The sequence below is a fragment of the Opisthorchis viverrini genome (assembly GCF_000715545.1).
Source record: "Opisthorchis viverrini unplaced genomic scaffold opera_v5_372, whole genome shotgun sequence".
Lineage (NCBI taxonomy): Eukaryota > Metazoa > Platyhelminthes > Trematoda > Opisthorchiida > Opisthorchiidae > Opisthorchis > Opisthorchis viverrini.
Window position 1 is genome coordinate 155,494 of NW_008752030.1, and position 20,170 is coordinate 175,663.

The following is a 20,170-nucleotide window of genomic DNA, read 5'->3' on the forward strand; positions in this document are numbered from 1 at the left end:
CGTTCAGCTGTAGCACCCTTTCGGTGCCTAGCTGCCATGCCATCCGAAGGAAGCATGAGGGCTGGGATACTGCCAGGTTGCCCAAGCCTAGACAGGGAAGTCGAGAGACAGAGGCCGGGTTCGAACCACAGACCTTATGGTCAGTAAATTCGCGCTGTAACCATCTCGCCCATCTCGCATCAGGTCAGCATATAGATTGGGTAATACCAATAGTTTGATTTTTTTGTAAACGTTACCCCTGTAATCGATGGATGCGTAGCACTAGCCTCTAGTTGAACACGTCAGAGAGGTAGATGCCATGGTAATCACAGAATCGTTAGCATATATCTTCCAGCCATGTTTACCAACCACCAAAGGAGTTACATAGCTGCTCGAACTTCCTGTGTCTATGAGGGCCTGAAGCGATATCCCGTTCACCTTTATGCTGGTCGATTTACAAACTGCTTCTCTTGCGGGGCATTTTGACCGTGGATGTCTGGAACGACCGCAAAAGTAACATATCTGGGAATTGATTGACGAGAGATAGGGTGTAGAATCAGGAGAGATTGAGTGTGAAGGGGTAACTGTAGATGTTTGTAAAGGTGCTGCAGCCGCAGAAAATGATATCGCCTGGTTATTTGAGTATGATTGAGCTTGTTTGTGGGCCAATTCTAATGATCTAGCCAATTCATGTGCTTCATCGAGAGTGAGTTCGTTTTGAGACAGAAGTCTTTCTCTGATGGTAGTAGACTGAAGTCCGTTGATTAGAGCATCGCGTACACTTTCGTTTTGATGGTCAATAGCGGACACCGCCTTGAAATCACAATTTTTGGCCAAGGATTTAAGCCTCTGAACAAACTGATCAACACCTTGACTGGTGTCTTGTTTGCAAGTTTGTAGAAGATGGTGAGCATAAATTATATTCTTAGGACGAACGTACAACTTTTCAAGTGTACTGATAGCTGATTCGTAATCTGGACAGTCAGCGATATAAACATATACAGGTGCATCCACAAAATGGATCAGAGTTTCGAGTTTATTTAGATTGGGCGATTCGACAGTACCCAGAAACGTTTGGAAGGTTTGGAACCGATGATTCCAACGCGTAGTTGCGTCTGGAGAATTAGCATCTGCGTCGAAACACTTGGGTCGCTGCAACGGTTCCATTGTAGACAGGGGAAGTCGAGAGGCAGAGGTCGAACCACGGACCTTCCGGTCAGTAAATTCGCGCTCTGACTAACTGGGTCATCTTGGCAGACGAGAACCAAGTCACTCTGTATTCGTTGCTATTGTTTAGACAACATGTCAAAGTTCCTTAGTTTTTCTGTGCAGGTCAAACGCTCAGTACCTGTTAGCAATTTAATAGTTTGGCCGCGTTTACCGCACCTAAATAAGTACAACCCTTAGAGGTTAAAAGTCCTCGAAAATGATCGCTTCCAATCGCTGAAATGCTCGACCTAGGAGTACACTGTTGTGACCGCTCACGGCGGATATCTTTGTTTTTGAGAAACACTGTTATTTCTATCCAAGGAAGAGTTAAAATCTTCCAAAGGTGCTACTTCTCTAAATTTTCACCCTATCAGTAAATGTTAGGGATCTCGAAGTAAAGGTATGGTCGAAGTCGTTTATTGAGCTGTCGATGACCTCAGCTCGACTCCGGTAGTACTCCACACTGCTTGAAAGATTGTGGTAGGGCTTCCTGAATCTGTTCCGTCTGGACAAAGAAAGCTTGCTGTCCATTCTAGTAGCCATTCACCTAAGGAGTTTTAAGCAGAAAAATGCGTCTTCTATTTGGACGCTTGCGAGATTTTGTTGACTGTTGTACCGGTGTATACTACTGATGAAACGTGAGTAGGGTCCGGTGGCTTATAACCGCTTAGCTCATGTTCGTTAATGGATAACTCCGCAATGAATGACATTCATCGTTTCACTGGTGATGGCCGCTGTCTGCGGAGCTGAATGGGTTTTCCAAGGTGAGCCAGCACGTTCTGACAGTTGTCGGCGCCTTGGTTTTTGGCGTGGCCGGGTCCGCTTCGTTGTCTATCCTGAATATGGGTCTAAGGAACTGTACTTGACCTTGAAATTATGTTGGGGTGGAGTTTATCCACACCAGGGGGAAATGTTCAGCTGTAGCACCCCTTTGGGGCCTAACTGCCATGCCACCCGAAGGTTGCATTAGGGCTGGGATACTACCAGGTTGCCAATGCCTAGGCAGAGGTGGGGTTCGAACCACGAACCTTTCGGTCGGTAAATTCTTGCACTTCCCCCCCCCCCCTTGGATCTATGATATTATAGCTTTCGTTTCCTGGTTTCTTGTTTTTGTAGGTGTTGTAAGACATGGCGCTTTTCCCAAAATTTCTCTTCTCTCTTTGTGTTTGCAGGCCGTTATTACTGGTCGAATGCATGATCCGAACGGTACCGAGTTGGGAATTGACGAGGTGGGTCTGGAACCGCAGGCATATGTCTCGGAGGATGGTGACGATGATGATGTCCCCGGAGCCATTACCATTCCTGCATCGGACAACCGTATTAGCATAGCTCAGAGTCATCGACATGGTTTGGCGGCCAGCTATCACGCTCACTCATCGTTGTTCGACTCATCCCGCCATGGGTCTGTTCCCGGTGCAGTAGCCCGTAGCCTTGCTCCGACGGGGTTTGCAAAACCTAAGTGATCACTTGACTCCCCCATTTTTTTCAGCGCTCCACTTGAGCTTTCATATTCCCCAAGCCAAGCCCTCTCGCCAATACAATTGCCAATCGTTCCCAAGAGTTTATTCCGTTTTTTTGCTACCCACGTTCTAGTTATCTTCAAGATTCTCTTGTCATCTTTCTTTCCCGAAATTGTATATTGATCCTCTCGTCCCTACTAGCGTTCTCCCGGTTTTCTTTTTTTTTGATGCCTCAGTCAATCTTTGCCACTGTGCTGTGTTTCAACGAACTGAGTTTTTTGTCACAAGGTCATGGAAAAGTTTACAATGAGCAAATTAAAAATTTCTACGTTGTGGCGCTCTTGTTTGTTGTCATGGGTTTTTGCGACCAAAACAAAACCAGTCTTCCATCGTGTGTGGTAATACCTGACGTGATTGGGCGAGATCGGATGAGGGCTCTGGCCCCTGGATTGTGACACATCCGGGCAGATGCGTGGTTGGTAGCTGTTTTTTGCGTCCACACGGGAACAATCACCCAGATTCCGGCCCTTTCCTTGGCTACCCTACGCAGTTGTCAATCTGAACGGATCATCACTGCGATCATTGACACAAGTCTGGCGTGTGCTCGCTTCTGAGGCCCTGGTACAGTGGCACTCGAGATATATACTTGAAGCGCGATTGGCGAATGTGTGTACGGGCGATGTGAATCCGATGACACTGTTCAAATGTGTGCAGGACTATGACCGTGTCAACTTCAAGCTTCTTCCTGTGGGATCTCAATGTGGTACTCCGAGACGACGTTTGTGTTCCGCTTTACCGTGGTGTGACGGTTTGCGCACCTCAGCGATCCATTGAGCTATACTGGAGAGTGTCCCGGACACTCACAGAGTCTATCATACCAGGTTGGTCAATGGTTAGCGGTCTGACGAACACAATCTCCTGGCCCTCCAGGTTGGGGGTTGGATTATGTGGCGACTTGTTCCGTAGAAATGGTAATGTATTTGCATTTCTCGCCAAACGCCGCTGCCTTGCGGTCAGGCTTTTGAGCCAAAGGCTTTGGTTGAGGACCCTAGTCGTCCTTCTGTCTAGGTGTGGACGCCCTGGCAGTATCCCAGCCCTCGTACAAGCTACGGCAATGAAGCATCGGTGTTGAACACTCATGTCATGCTGTCGATGATGATGATGATGACTCTCATCTTCAGTTATCTGTCTGTCTGTCTGTTCGATGCATGGGATGACACGATCTTACAATGTTTTTCTAGAGTTTTGTCAATTCGAAGATGTCTCTCCGTTACACAAAGCTTCAAGAATTCCTTGATGGCATCAGGGGTTCCAGGCTTATGAGGCACACCAAACGAAGCTACAGTTCCATCCGTCTTTTAGTATCTTCCTAGTTTCACAACTGTTCTCGATATCTGCTGATATAGTTGTTCTATTGAGCTACATTGCTCAGTCTCACAAGTTCGTCTCTCCACCCTGAGAATCCGTTCACTAACTTAGATGGCGTTAACCTGGAACTCCAATTAATTCGTTTGAATAGCGTCGTAACTGGGAAATCGATCTGAATCTGAGGTGAGTCTCGTCTCAGTTCGCCGTACGTCCTCAACTGTTTTTAAACAAATATTTAACTTTTCTTGGCGAATCTTTGTGCATTACTGCACTTGGACCTCCGTCATTTGGGAACGTAAAATCATTCCCTGACTTGGTTTCATTTTCACAACTGTCAGTTGCCTCTCGAAACTGCTCGCGCTTCCAATCTCACTAAAGACCGCTTCCACGAATTCCCCGGTTCCTTACACTGCAAGTCTTCGTATCAATGTTAGAATCTGCGCGTGACCTCAGCTATACATTGCCAGGTTTCGGACTACTGATGTCCGAGTTCCCCTCACTTTTTCTACAGCGACTCCACAGACCTCATTAGTGCGACAATTTGAAACATTTATTTGACCTGGTAAAACAAGGAAGTCAATCACGTTTTTCTTTCTGATCCGGAGGTACGCCAGATGGTTTTATGAAGCGAGTTTTCTCTTCCGTTCCATGGGTTAGGTTGGCTGAGACGTGTGCTCTGCATGCCAGAGGACCGTCTACCATTAAGCTCAGCTGGGTTGACAGCTGTCGCCACCTTGGATGAGGACCTTCGGACCTCAAAAGAAGAGTCAATGAAATGCGGGCATCAAAACGACCGCCTCCAATAAGTAGCTGTCCGGTTTCCCCTAACTAACTGATTACTCTCTTGCCTCCAATGTTTGGTTGGCTATCCACCGCACTCCCATTTTCCGGTGATGGAAAATTCAACAGCTGGAACCAATGTACTCTTGGTGCATCGCTTGTAGCTGATAAACCGATTTGATTATGCGGGCCAACTTGTGCACTTTGTGAGCGCCTTTGAATGAGGCTTGCTGTAGCTGAGGCTGTAAAACAAGAATGATTTCAGGCCGAAAGCTGCACCTCTACTCTCTTAGAGGCTCTCGACTGTGAAACCGGATTGTAGCAACCCAGTCACCCACATGTTTGACTGTTCAGATCACATTCACTTGCTGGATCACGAGACTTGTCTTTTTTCATACTCACAAACCACGTCACATTAAGGTGACTCATCGGACATCGACTGTCCGTATCGTCTAGTGAGCGTAGCAACTACTCGTGTGCTGACGCGCCCACGTACACGCAAACGAACCTACGCATAAGGAAACCGAACACACTCAGCACACACAGACTCGCGCGCGCTCGCGCAGGGAGCAGGAAGTCAACCACTCTCCACAAGTCCACGGACAATTATAGAACACGTGTAGCAGCCATACTGCGGAGAAAAACGTTCCCGCCGTCCGGACCTTCACAGACTATAAGTTCCTCTTCTGACTTGTTCCCGTTTTGCATTGTATTTATCTTTATACGTATGGCAACCCACCACTGTCAACCATACCAAAAACTTCTATTAGTGCATATGCCTTCTGATTTGTATTATGGCCATCATCAACATGGTCTAATAGGATCATAAGTATGGATGTATGCGATAAATTGCACTTCAAGCAATCGTGTTCACGATTTGACACTGTAGTATTCATTGTACATAGTGTTGTCCCAACGCTGCTTGAAATTAGGGCCTAAGGGGTTCCGGGCCAAACTTGGCTTGGATAGCGTGAGAAAGATGGGGTGCCATGAAGACCTTTGAAGCCAGAACACACTCGCTGGTCGCATCTAACTGCCAAGTGACTTCAGGAGCGCCAATCAGAAGACATGATAGCGAACCCAAATGAAGCTGTACTCGACTGTAGAAATCCTGGGATAAGTTTGACCGTAGCAACCGAAACGTCAGATTACATCTTAGTCCGCTACGCTGTGTTTTGACTCTAAAAGCCTCCGTAGAACTGGAGTCTAGTTGCGCTAATGCACTTGGAAGCCTTGATCTAGGAATTTTGATTCCAACTGTGATGTCGAAAAGCATGTACTGGATGTTGTCCTCACACGATATTCACTGCTCTCACCGTCCTCTTTGCCGCACGTGACATTCAATTCGATCTCTATTGGTGTACCCGTCATGCCCGAATTAGGCGTCAACCATGGCGGTTCTGTTACCATCTGCTATCGATCTCTGATCCTACGTGTTTATCCTTTATGTAATTAGTTACGAACGGACTTCGAAATCGGTCCCCTTGTCACCTACTTACTACCCTTTAGACCAGACGGATTGAAATGCTTCAATATGCTGTTTAATATACCTTATTCTGATGGCCCAATGGCTAGAGCATTTACTGACCGGAAGGTCCCTGGTTCGAACCCAACCTCTTCCTCTCGACTTCTCCTGTCTAGGCTTGGGCAACCTGGCAGTATCCCAGCCCTCGTGCTTTCTTCGAGTGGCATGGCAGTTAGACACCGAACGATTTTTTTATTCTGAAGAGTTATGTAGAGTTTTGGTTACTTTCGTTACTTTTATGCTCAGACCAGTTCTTCGTGGCTTGATGACCACTTGTTTTGGTTTGATCGCGGACCATAAACGTCCGGAAGGTAGCAGACGGGGTGTATGCTACGGGTGAACAGGATCGATTAACACTCTTAGTCAATGCGATATCCTAATGAAAGTTGGCAGAGAACGATGAAGAATTGTCTTCGTATTTTGCACTACGTGGTTAGAGCGCACACCCCACAAGTCCTGGCACTAATGAACAGATAGTTTTGTGCATATATTCTTTGATCTTCTCCGAAAATCCTTTGTCCGGGCTTGAAGCGTCATATATGTGGTTACGAATCGATCGTCCTTTCCTCGGTATATTCAGAAGGACATAGACTATAGGGGGAAATGAAATGTTTGGACTGTTTTGTTGGACGCAAAACCATGGTGATTGTTCGAAAAGACAGGTACAGTATTCTTCGTGTTCAAAGCAGCTAGCAGGTTAAGGACGCGTCATCCAGCCTAATACTATCGACCCTTGTGCTACCAGTGGAAGAAGGCCTTCGCTTAGAGAAGCATCAACCGAACAGCTACAGACTATTAGGCAGGGAAGCAAAACTCTCATATGCATCTTGTTTACAACTGAATATCTATCTTCTCTTTGAACGCGTCTTTCTGAACTCTTCTGGATATTCACTGACTTTTATTCAAATGCAAGCAAATGCTACAAAGGGACTCCATAAATTCTGCAATAGATCTCACTTTTCAAGAGACGCACAGCGGATTTACGAGAAAACATACTACTAGCCTGCCTTATCAGTAGTGTCCAACGTTACACCAGCATCGAGCTTCAGGAGTCACAACGTCGTGGTCGAGTGCGTTCATAGTGTAATAACGGTATTTTTCTCAGCTTAGTTCTCGGTCTGAGCCTCCCAAGCTAGCGTTCACGTCAAAACAACCACTAAGGGTGCATGTGGTAGAGTAACGCCCAAAACGAAGTCAGGAACAGTTGTACAGCGCTTCACATATATAGCGTAGGCGGAAATAACTTTCTGGAAATTCTGACGCTTTCTGGATGCGCCATTGGAAACCGGCACTCGGCCAATACTGGGTCATGATTGGCTGTTGGGTCGACTTTCGACCAATCGGTGCTCGCCTTGATGCCGGACCGGTAAGCGTCCCGAATCCTTGGTCAATCTTGCGTGGGATGGACTTCTCGGCCGTGACAACACCTAAGTGCGAGCGGTAAAGAGGGATCCGTGTGAAGTTCCGCTTAACACATAGTGTTCCAGTTTGTCCGACAGCAGCCTCCTGAAACTATTTGTTTTGATAACTATCCGGTTAACTCCCCGGAAGGTTGAGACTTTTAAGCAATTCGGTGTTTTTGGTTGCAGCGATTGCGATAGGTTATATCGATTAGAAATTTTCATTGTCTTGTAAATGTGACGGGCTCATCACCAAGTCTTTTGTAACATGTTAAGGAGCTCTTGACAAAGCCTCCTCGTAGGTTGCTGAGAGGTCTGACAGTCCCGTTAGGACCAAACTGGTTCGCGAATGAGTGTAACAGGGCAAGGCAATCAGTGTAGTGGAGTCAGATTTCACGGGGTTGGTCGATTAATGACAGGAAGATCGTACAATAAGTTCTGTCAGTGGAACACATATGATTCTGGTGAGTACTTCGGAATCGCGTTGACTCACAAATTATCCTAGCCCAAACATGTTGATATTCGCTCTGAGCCTTGGACATATCTCACCCTCAGGGAACCCCTTGTTAAAATTTCTGTCCTTATGTCCTCCCCCTACCCCCCTTCCACTTTTCCTGGATCAAAGAAAAGCGATTACATTCTGTTTATCATCCGCGAGTATCTTGATCCAGTCGATGGGCCCTATAAGCTGTTTTTACTCACCTGCTGTCTTTCCGACGTGCACACGCTATAAACCCAAGTTAAAGTGGTGGCTTGCTAGTAATGCATGCGTCTCTTAGCTACGCGTCAGAAGAATATTGGAACTGCGGGTTACTTTAGCTTGACGTCCAGTCTTCCAATGATTTGTGTGGCAAAACATACTCCGGCTGTCCAAAATAGTGCCGTCCTGTGTTGAAGGGCACAGTTCGAATATCAAGCTGGTTGTTGACCCTACAATCGCTCAGTCACGAATTCTGTCCACTTGGCAGTGGACCATATGGCGCAAATATCATAGACTAAGAAAGAAAGATCGATAACTTCAGGACGGATAATTTTCGGCTCGAAGATATTACCTAAAGCAACATAAAGAGAGAGAAAAATCACTTTTCGGTACCTAACTTCCATGCCACCCGAAGAGTGCACGAGCGCTGAGATACTGTCAGGTCGCCCAAGCCTAGACAGTGGAAGTCGAGAGGCAGAGGTCGGGTTTGAACCACGGACCTCCCGGTCAGTAAATTCGCTCCCTAACCACTTGGACCATCTCGCCTTTCTAAAGCAACATAGCATATTTCAGCTCTAGGCACTGCATAGGAAAGTTTGGTTCTCGTGATATTGATAAAATGGTGGGAAGTGTGGGCTGTATCAACGTTTTCTTGAGGAATAAATGTCAACTCTGTAACTCCGTCGCTTTCCTGTTCTCGTTATTTCAGACCAACCGAAGTGCGTGGAAAATTTAGGGTGAAAGTAACCTTTTTGTCAGTCTGAAAACGTTGAGAGGCGACTGAGAAGTTGAGCAAAACCAGGATGGGTTTTTAGCGAAACACGCCCATTTTTCAAACCAATTTGGTTTCCACGGGAGACTCAACTGAAGTTCCTGTTTATGATGTTCTTGCTGCACCAGACGGCCTCATGTTCCAATGGACACGATTAGCCAGTATCACGTTACACTGTATGGACGCAATACACTACTTCATGCGGCTTTTCGCAGTAGTATATCAACCTACAGATATATGAGGGCTTGCTTGCCTACCCCAACTCTTTTAGCACTACGATCTCTACACTAACCACAAATATGATGCAATATAGTCGAAATCATCGCACTGTGTCACTCCAACTTTATTCCGTGAATGCACTGAAGTCGTTTTAGCTTGTTTTGAAACACAATACCACAAGTTGCGGTTTACCGTATGGCAGATCACGCATAAAAAATCGTATAAAAATCTCAAATTCAGTCAGATTAGACACAGCACAACAGTGAACGCGTGTGTTGAACAAAGGTGAACAAATTTGGAAAGTGGAAGCCGCACGCACACGCTTTGCCGCTAGTTTCAGAACTGGAAACCTTGCGGTTGCAACGGGTTTTTGCTCGTCTGTATGTAGCTCCTGGAAGGAAACAGATTGTAAAAAGAGCAAATCAGTTTTTGGCATATTTTAATTTTTGGTCAATCATCGACAGTGAAATTGTGTATCAAATCTTAATGTCAGGACACGCCCAGATTTGGAAAAAAATACATGTACGGAGAATGACGCATCCTCAAGGTCGCCATCGGTGCGACACGTTTCGGATAGCAGGTGCGTTGACGGAGCCCACCAAACACGGCTTAGCAACATAAGACCAGTGGAGTGGGGCTAAGTGTTCACTACCGGAACGACCATATTTGACCCTGTAGTCATCCTGTATATTTACCCGGAAGCTCTGTATCTTTTGTCCTGACAATACAGCCGTGTCCAGGGTTTTCTGTCTTCTTATCGCGTAACCAATAGACGGCCACCCACGACACAACACTTAACCGTCCTTCATTCATCCAAGTAGCTCAACAGTGGCAGATTGTGAACTACGGTATAACCATCCATTTTTCACAATGACTCTCAACACAAGCGAGTGTGGCACAGCGGCTTTTGCTTAGCAGCTGACATACACTACTGAAAACGAAAAGCCTTGAACGTACAGCGCAATGATCGAGATTTCTCTGCACTTCTTAGTTTGATCGGTCGGTACTTAGTTGATTTTCTATCCTCAGTTCTATCAAGGTTTCTGCATCTCAACTTCGGTCGTGTCGCTGACATTACGTGATTGAGTTCACGTTTCTTGGCAAGCATTTTGCGCTGTCTTGCCCTGAGAACAACCAATGGTTTTGTTCCATTTTGCTGTAAATTCTGTTTCTTTTGCGTGATTTCTTTGTGTTCATCCTCACTCTTTAGTTAGATAAATGTTCTTTTGGAACCTGAGATCAGTTTCCGGTGGGAAAGATCGCATTCCAACCAGAGATGATTCCTTTCCGTTTAATAAAAATTAAGTTGTAACTAAGAGATGAGCGGTCTTATAATCATTTCGCCAGGTGTTTTTGACAAGGAGTCTGATTCACCTAATTACAGTACTTCCCAGTTCCTATAACTGGAATACTACCTTTTCAAGGGACAAATCTGTACTTGTCTCAAGAACTTAGCTGTCGAGTGGAAAACGATAATAACAAGCCAACAGTAGAGAGGCAAGTTTTTGGCAAAGAGCTCCTCAACGTAAATCACTTACTAGGAAAGCAGACAGTTGAACCCCGTTCGGCTTTGGTGACCGATTCTTCCTGAATTACTGGACCACTGTAATCCTAATTTGTGCTGCTTATTGAGCTGCCTATAGCCCAGTTGTACTTTTAGTTTCGCCGTTCGTTCCACTAACCTAAAGGTGGAAATATACCATTTGCGAGCAACTGAGGTTGCTTCCACTGGGTGTTTGGATGTCGATAAAAGCACATGACTGTGAATGGACAGCCCAATTTGGATTGGATAAAGCAAGAACCTCACGTTTTTCACCGATTGGGGCGATTTCCCCCAGTAGACATCCCCATGCTGATCGGGTGCCAGGACGTCATCGTCAGAATATTCTCGCATGTTTCGGTGACGTTGATCTAGGCAGTCCGTTGAATTGTTTCATTCTGGATTTATCGCGGGTTTTATAGAGCCGAATAATCGTTGTTTCTAAATTTAGTATCATCATTCATTCATTCAAGACTGGTCCCCCCAACTGGCAACAAAAGGATGCCGAGCATGTACAATAGTTGAGAAAAACTCGCCAATCAGCACATTTGGGACCATTCAGAATTCCACAGGTTTACCACAAAGAGTCGTGTGTGTACGATAATGGGGCACTCACCTCACGTTTGCACTCAGTAGTTTTCCAAAAGTGACTTCAGGTACATGTGCAAGAAGACGTATTGCGGCTGAAACGGTACATGCGAATAGAAACAAGTTGATGACAAAGTTAAAAGTAGTATTTGCGGGACATGGGGCACGAAATGTGTCCGAGTGTTCACCTATGCCTACATCATACCTAACAGAAGCGTGTAGCAACAATTTCATAAGACCTGGTCAGATTTAAATGTAGAACCTCGACAACGGTACATAACGAATGGGATATCTAGCGACTTTATCGGACACAGAATCCAAGTGACCGAAGATTACGGCTTATTCCGTGAGTTGGCAAATTCTGCTTGAATTAATTTGTCACGTGCTTCAAATAAGAAACAATCACATCACAATCATTTTGCATCAGGTCGCGGCTACGAAACTTTGATTATAGATAATCAACAATGACGATTGATTCACTTTAGTCATTAGGGCTGTATTGCGAGCAGATGGTTTTGAACCTCACTAACAACCTTTTTCCCTAGCTCGATTTCATCACAAACCCGAAGAAATACAATAAACAACAGAGTTCAAGGTGTCTTAGTGTTTTTACTGTGTTCCGTGTCGTATTTCTTCTCTGGGGGCGAGATGGCTCAGAGTTCATAGCGCAAATTTACTGCCCGGAAGTCCGTGGTTCGAACCCGACTAATGCATCTCGACTTCCTCTGTCTAGACTTGGGCAACTTGGTAGTATCCCATCTCCCGTGCTTTCTTCAGGTGGCATGGCAGCTAGCCACTGAAAGGGTGAAGTTGGTACTCCCACAAGAGATTCCCTATCGATTCTCAAATAGGTTCGGAATACGGTGTCAATGACCAAACAAGCTCACAGAGTTCTTTGGTTCATCCGCTTTTCGCCGATTAAAGACAAACTTCATCAGCCTACTTTCCAAACCACCAGTTTTGCTTCATTCACTCTACTGATTGTCGTCAGCAAACAATCGATTCTTCGGAGAGGTGATGCAGGGCTATATGGAGAAACGAGGATGATGACCTGGGCCCAAGTCTCGGATATGATCGTTCACTGTCGACTGTAGGCGTCAGAGCGCCAGCCCCATATATTGTCGGCTGTGAGCTACAATGTCAAACTAAACTGATCAAAATAAGTGACCTGTCCAGAAAGAACAGCGCGAGCCTCAGCCAAAAAGGCATGAAGATTCCCCAGAGTGCAGTTTGGTTTTAATAGCCTTTATTTCGTATTGCTATGACATAACCCGTCCTGCATTCAGGGGTGATGTCATTTTATGCTGAAAAAAACGACAAAAGCTGAACGACCCCCTTAAATTTTGCTGGAATTTCAGCAGTGCCCCCCTCACGAACCTTTGGGGATATTCGACCCCTCGACCTGCACCCTATAACTCTCTGTCACGAGTGGCTGATTAGCTATCTGCTTCGCTAGCGTTTACCCCCAAACAGCGATGAAGTGACTGTTCGGAGCTTTCGGACCAGCCAGCGTGCACTGATATCATATGCAGGATATGGCCGCAGTCGAACGTAGAAATTGTCCCCATTACCGACAAACTATAAGTAATCCTTGTAGTGTACTACTCATAAGGTTGCTGAAAATCCATCGACAGCCTACGACCGGTTTCGCCCTTTTTGGGGCGAAAGAACCAAATTAGTTTGCAAATGAGTGTATACTCGCTATAAGTAATCATGCAGGCTTTGTATGAAAAATGTAATTACTCGCGGAGTCAACAGAAACTGCTTCACTTGATGCAAACTACGTACTCAATTTACGGCGGTACTACTGCTAAGCAGGCACCGGTGACAGAATGTCTCAACAAGAACACAGTGACAATCATCAATGGTTAAAATGTGACTGAAAAATGAAATACGCAGCCAAGAGTGGCTGGCGAAATGAAAAGTGTGGATACACGAACGACTGGTTGTCTGCGCACATCCGCGTCACATCTGATTGGATGCTGTGAGACAGTCTAGAGGGCCGTTGATTGAGTGACTCGGTCGGTTCATTCGTGTCACACGATCAAGGCTGACTCAGTGTGCGCACGAAGCGTTTTGGACAGCACAGAACTGGGTTTCGCAGATGTGTCGCGACTGCTTCGGCCCTAGTGAAGTCACGCCAGCGCATCGATATTGGCATTCTATTGGGTGCACGGTAAGCGGCATGAAACAGCTCATTCGGATTGACTACGCGCCCGCTGACAGTTAGGTTGGACGCGAATGAGCTTTTTGCCAAACCGTTGAGTGGTGTTCCGGTAAGAAATTTGCTCACGTTTCGGTTGGCGGTTCAGTCACTAACCGAGGTCAGGCATCATTTGGAAGTTGGTGGAAGTTGCCAAGCTGAGTGATTCCAACAGTGATGAGGCGATTGTGTGATACTCTTCAGCAGACTGACTTCATTTGCTAGAGGCAATCGTCACCGAGTCTTCGAAATTTGTTCAAAATCTAAATACCTTACAAGAAGGCTTTGTGTTCGTCCGAAATGATGGCCATCCAACAAGAGTATCACCTACTTTATCGGCAAATTTATTGATTCAAGGCGGTTTGGATTCCATTTCAACACGGCTACCAAACTTTCATGAAATTCCCTTTTGTTTCTGTCAACGTTGTGGGAGCCACTCGCCTTATTTCGGTATTAACTCGAGTAGATTTCTAGGCAAATGTACAATGATTTTTCCAGCTAAGTTCATAAATAATCGATGGGAGATGATAGAATCCCAAGGTATTATTACCTGATGGTCACCAGACGTAACGGCATTTGACATTACGAAATCCTTCGAGTGTCTGGAAAAGTTAATCTTTAAACTTGTTCTACCGTCTTCCTGTGGCTGTCCGACACCTAAATCAGAGCCACTATCTTTGGTTGGGAAATGCAAGATTACAGGATAGTTAACAGCATTGAAACTGTTGTGACTCGGCCCATGATTCAGTGAACGGAAAAAATCTTGAGGTCTTGACTGCCTGAGGTGTGCGAGAGTCATTAGTTATGTGTACAAATCTGAATCGATGATCGAACATTTTTGAATGGACATTGAGGTCTTAGTGTAACCGCCCAACGGAGGTGTGAGCGACTCCCACGAAGGAAAATACAGAAAACCCTTTCTGGACAAATCCATCATGTATGCTTGCTCTAATCACCCTACGGACTGGGCCCTCATGAATTTTCATCGCCGAAATAAGTCGTGTTATGGCCCAGCGCAAAATCCACAGTCCGATATGACTACACATGCGTTCTTCAAAGGTAGTATGGCAACCGAAGGGAATACTCAGGACTGAATGACGCAGAGGATGGACGCTTAAAACAAACAGAAACTTCAGACCAAAATCAATCAAGTCGGCTAGTCACGGACTGGTTCCCGGACTGCTTTAAAACCCGATCAACCTGCGTACCTCTTCTCTTGGCCTGATGAAGCTTCCGTGTCAAGAGCCCAACACTAAATCCAGCGATTGTTTATCAAACCCCTCTTAAACACATACTGGGACGTTCGATGAGCTAACCCATTGTTCACAACAGTGGAAAGCTGGGACAAAAGTGGCAGTAAAATTATTTAAAGGTCCAGATTTCAGGACCTAATTATCAGATTGCTAAGAACAGCTTGCCCCCGATTTCGGGACAAAACCACCTAAATGAGGCCGAAAAGGTATTTTTATGTTCATTACTGCAAGTTGCTGAACCATAACTCCCTTCCGTCACCTTCTACGGCAAGATATTCTTTTCCTGTTTTGGACGGTGAAATTCATTTGCCAATCAGTTTCTTTGGTAAGACCGATTGTAAGAATGTGTACGGTTGAATATTTTAGTAGCATTTTAAAGACTTACTAGTATCTTAGGTGCCAAAGAACAAACAAACAGGGAGCATGCAACCTCAGGTGGGGTTGTTGTTACACAGAGGGTAAAATGTGGGAACCACTTTAGGAAAATCAGTCGTTTTGTTTGACCCCAAGCTAGATCGATTTTTGGAAGGGATCACCGCATGTGGACAGCAATAAGTCGGTTGACCATTTTGTGTAAATATTGGTTTCCGGATCCAATGTAAAGGCCACTATTGATGTCTGCCTGGTGAAAAATTACTTGGCTTTTGAAAATTACTCGGTCCGGAACAAAGTAGCCCTAGTCTTTCCAGAGTTGCACCATGGTAGCAAGGAAAAGCACAACTTGGGACCATTTTAGCAACTACGGAAGCTTTGCGATATCACATCTGACAAGCTGCAGGATGAAACGGTTAGGCACCCCACCCAATCCGACTTACCGCCTTCTCCACCATGTGCATACGGCACGTACGCAGTTGCAAAACCGTGCCTTGTATGTCAAAATACTGCACGCCTTTTTCCAGTTGTCTGCGAATTACATCCGCTGCGATAAAGATTCCAGAACGTCCGATCCCGGCACTGTTTGGAGAGCAAAACATCAGCAACGATGGGCTTAGATTATTGGAGACAAATGTGGCCAGGTTAGGTCAACTTGTCGACAAGATGGATTATCAGTAGTATCTTACAGTTGGGTAGAAAAAAAAGATTCGTTACGACCGTCCGAAGGAGACGAACACAAACCTGCAATGAATCAGCGATGGTCCATGACCAGGTGGTTCGGCATCTTTGAGTCTACGATACTCATCGATAAGCGCGGCGAATTCTTCTACGTCTGGCACTCCATGATCTGGCCAGCTCTTCATTTGTATCTGCGTCACGGTCACCGGCTCATCGACGTTCAAAGCCTGAGGAAATATATTGTAGAAATGATATTATGATCATTGACGGTGATTGATATTAGTATGAAATTGGACAGCGAATTTCAAAGTGAAGTTTCTTGGAAGTAGGACGCCAGGCTCCGGAAGTATTTGGAAAACTTAAAATTGCGGAAGATAACACGCTACTCATAAGGTTGTTGAAAACTTCTCTACAACCCACGACCAATTCCACAGCTCATCAGGTGGGAGCGGGCCACAAGTTTCTGTTGACCTTATGTTCTACTTGAACCCAAATTCTGCCTGGTACTACTGATGGGGAGGCACGCGAGTAGTATGTGTTGTTCGTAGAATTTCGCTTTGCGTCGTTTGAAAAATGGAATTCTGTTGCGGAATTCGCGGGGCCACTTTGTAAAATTTGCTTTTATTTGACCGACGAATGATTGGGGGTAATGAATCTCCAGGAAGACTCGTTCGGGAGAAGATCTGTGTCCAGTTTTTGTAACTGAGATGCAGATTAGAGTTTTGCATTCTTGTTCAATGGTCTGTAACCGGTCAGTTGGCATTTCCGGAGAAATTACTCTGTAGCGAAGGCCTTCTTCCTTCCATTTTGTCCCATTCACTACTTTCGACCCCCGACCATATTGAATGGTACAGACGTCCCCCGGCGGTCGGTGACGACAAAAGGCCCTTGCCATCGACTGCCCAGCCCAACTCTAATTCAGCTGAGTCTCCTTCCAAGACCAAAATCGTCTACAAGTGAGTGTATTTGCCAAAAGCCATACAATTTGAATTCAAGTAGAACATGAATTTGACGGAAACTCGTGAACTGAAACTACATGGACTGTCGGAGAGTGTTCAGCAGTCTTATGAGTAGTATGTTACGTCTGAATAACGCATTGCGACAACTCGAACATCGTACCTGCTGGAGCATGAGACACCCTAATGCGGCATACTCAGTTGAAGAAGAACATCGTAAATGATGGATCCAGCTGGGATTCAGGTTAGTCTACGCGAAAACCAAATTTGTATGCAAATAAGCTTCCAATATATACTACTGATCATGTTGTTCTTGAAAGAAGTTCACGAAAGAAGTTGGTAGGCAGAATGAAAACCGATGGTAGTTGAAAACGGTTCACTAGAAACAAAGTCAGTTCGGAATCCCCTACAGAAGAATTTGATGCAAAGCATTGAATTTGTAGTTGGCCAGACTTGCTGCTCAGGTTTCAGTCGAGTCAAGTTTATAAGCTCCAACTTTCTGAGATTAACGCGCTTGAACACAGTTTTCGTACGCGGTACGCGGCCAAAACTGAGGTCACCCCACAAGTTAAATGTCTCGGATAAGAACGGAATGGGTGTTTCACTCTGATTCAGCCAGAGTGAAGGAGACATATGAACATCGAACCAAACAAATTATATGATTATCGATCCACTTTGCAGCATAAGAGATTTAATCTAATATTCGTTCTGGCCCAATTGACCAAACCTGCGTTTGCTTAACTATTCAAATCAGGATAGGATGTCAGAGTAGAGGAAAGCTAAAGTCTTCCCTTTGGATAGGCCCCGACAACCAACTTGGTCCTGTAGAGACAAAGAATTGTTTGTAAATTAAAATACTGTGGCCGTGAAACTAACATGAATCTGAGGTTTCCATCCACCACAAAAACAGCTAACCAAGAAGGTCCATTAATTATTTCAAACAGACTGATTATTTCTCCCAATAGATGGCCCTCTCATGATGCTGATACCTGGGGAATCACTCCATCCCGAGTGCAGATGGAACACTCTACTAGATTTGACTCCCACAGCCCCTTATTCTAGGAAATACGAGTTCTTCCGGCTGTAACATAACAGTTGTGACATCGTACTCGTTCTGCGAAGAGCCTCCGCTCCCTCAGGAGATATTTTCCTTGCCAAGTGGCCCTTTTTATCGCATGGACAGTGGTTTCTGGAATGGTAGACTTCCTTAGGGAAGGAAGACCACCGTGGTGAACTTGCCATCTGTCATCGACTTAGATTTGCTGACCAACTCCCAGGTCAAACGGAAGACATCATATGTCTCGATGTTTTAGTGTTTAAACACACCAGTAGGCAGTCCTTGACCAGATTGGCTGGATTTATCAGCAGACGCCCGGAAGATATAAAATTAGCAATATCTACAGGAGATAATGAGGCTACAGGATGAAGCAATGCACTTTTGTTGGACACGTACTGGCTTCCTAGTCGTTAACATTGTCCGATTTCTTTGACAGGAATTCCGAAATAGCGTCTTGTTGTTCTCACTCGAGTCTACTTAAATCGTACATAAACCGCCCAGACTACAGGGACTGATGACCTTTACATACTTTCACCAAGCTGTACTGGTGTAACGGTGATACTGCTGATGGGGAAAACATCAGTAGTATCCCCGTTACACTGGTATTTGTCAAGTATACAATGTAACCGATTATCCAGTCGGAGCGAAACAGCCTGCCGTACACGCACATACTCCATTCGGAAAAAAGTTACACGACACGTACGGACATAATACACTACTCGTAGGGTTGCTGAAGATTACCCGACAGCATAAACGAGAGATACAGCTGGGTTCCAAGTGATTCACCCGCAAAAACAAAGTGGTTTGCAATTGAGTGTATATTCGCTAATTTCGTGCAATTCGGATTCAGGTAGAACATGAGGTTGACGGAGACTCGGGGACTGCGGCTACCTGATGGGCCCCGAGAAGTGCTAAGCCGATCGTGGACTGTCGAAGAATTTCCAGAAACCTTATGAGTAGTGTATTACGTTTATACATACATCGCAATATCTCGAATATCGTAGCGACGAAGCATGAAGCGGCCTGGTGCAACACATTCATTTGCTTAGAAACATCATACAAGAGATTTTCAGCTGATTTCCAGGTGAGTCTCCGGTAAAACCAAATTGGTATGCAAGTGAGTGTGTTTCGCTAGTGACAATATAATTTTCATCTATATTTCATGGGGGAACACATCCGCCTTAGAGGCTTGTTCTTGCCCCTGGTGTCACTGCGGCAGTCAAGAGTAAAGCAAAGTAAAGTGAGCCAATGAAAACGCGTGAACTGCTGTCGACCCGTTGTCGTGATCACAACTTCAAACTGTCGACATTCCATTTTCGTTCCCCCATATTAACAAGTTTAACGGGTTCCATTGTTAAACTTCACAAAACCTTCGTCTTCCTGATCTATTGGAATTTCATGACTTCTTGTTAGACAAGAAAATTCGAATTCCAAGTAGCTTCGAAGTTGCTGCGAGCACTTTTTCAAGCGCTCTTTCTAAAGCGTAGTTTACTGATTACATGACGCGAAGTTATGTGATCGATCCAACAGGTACTGTTGTCATCCTGTTCGCTTCCAAGATACTATGATGCAGAGGGAGAACTAAGCAATACTAGAGAGGAACGGTCCTCCCGGTAGGCGACACAGCCAAGCCACAGTAGTTTGTGAGATATGCATAGCTATCAACTCACCCTGGTTTTCTGGGACGGACTCGTTTCCATAGGCGAGCGCAAGTAAGATAGGCAGTTCAAAGTGAAAGATTGGTGGATATTCATTACCAGAGCAAGGCAGTGCCTTCAGAACCAGAAGATGTGTGCATCCACAAGATTGAAGGTGGATAACACAGTGCATGTTTATTTTACAGGTCGCTAGTTTTTTCCAAACCCGCTCTACTACTAACGAGGGTAATCCGAGTAGCAGTTGCATGAATCAGCCGAGACGAAATTCGAATAGTTCGAGAAATATCCAGCCCCCTCCTCGTTTTCTGACAGTATACTTCACTGGATTCCTCGATCTGCAAGCGGTCGAGTTTTAACAGTCTGCTGTGGTACGAAAAGTATTCGGCTCCTGGCGTTCGATAAGATGACAGTCATACCGGAGATCCAGTGTTTGAAAGAGGTCGACTAGCT

At 45.3% G+C, this 20,170-nt stretch overlaps 2 protein-coding genes across 2 annotated transcripts in view; one reads left to right on the forward strand and one right to left on the reverse strand.

Annotated features, from left to right (window-relative positions):
* The window catches only part of T265_10485 (hypothetical protein), a gene marked incomplete at both ends in the record, with an annotated part of 26,066 nt that extends 23,105 nt beyond the window's left edge, over window positions 1-2,961 (forward strand). Inside the window, one exon of the mRNA XM_009176866.1 lies at window positions 2,361-2,961. Coding sequence (XP_009175130.1) covers window positions 2,361-2,651 — 291 coding nt within the window. The remainder of the gene's footprint in view (window positions 1-2,360) is intronic.
* Window positions 262-20,170, reverse strand: part of T265_10484 (hypothetical protein) — a gene marked incomplete at both ends in the record, with an annotated part of 36,439 nt that continues 16,530 nt past the window's right edge. Inside the window, 3 exons of the mRNA XM_009176867.1 lie at window positions 262-1,131; window positions 15,812-15,950; window positions 16,113-16,276. Of these exons, the coding sequence (XP_009175131.1) occupies window positions 262-1,131; window positions 15,812-15,950; window positions 16,113-16,276 (1,173 nt within the window). The remainder of the gene's footprint in view (window positions 1,132-15,811; window positions 15,951-16,112; window positions 16,277-20,170) is intronic.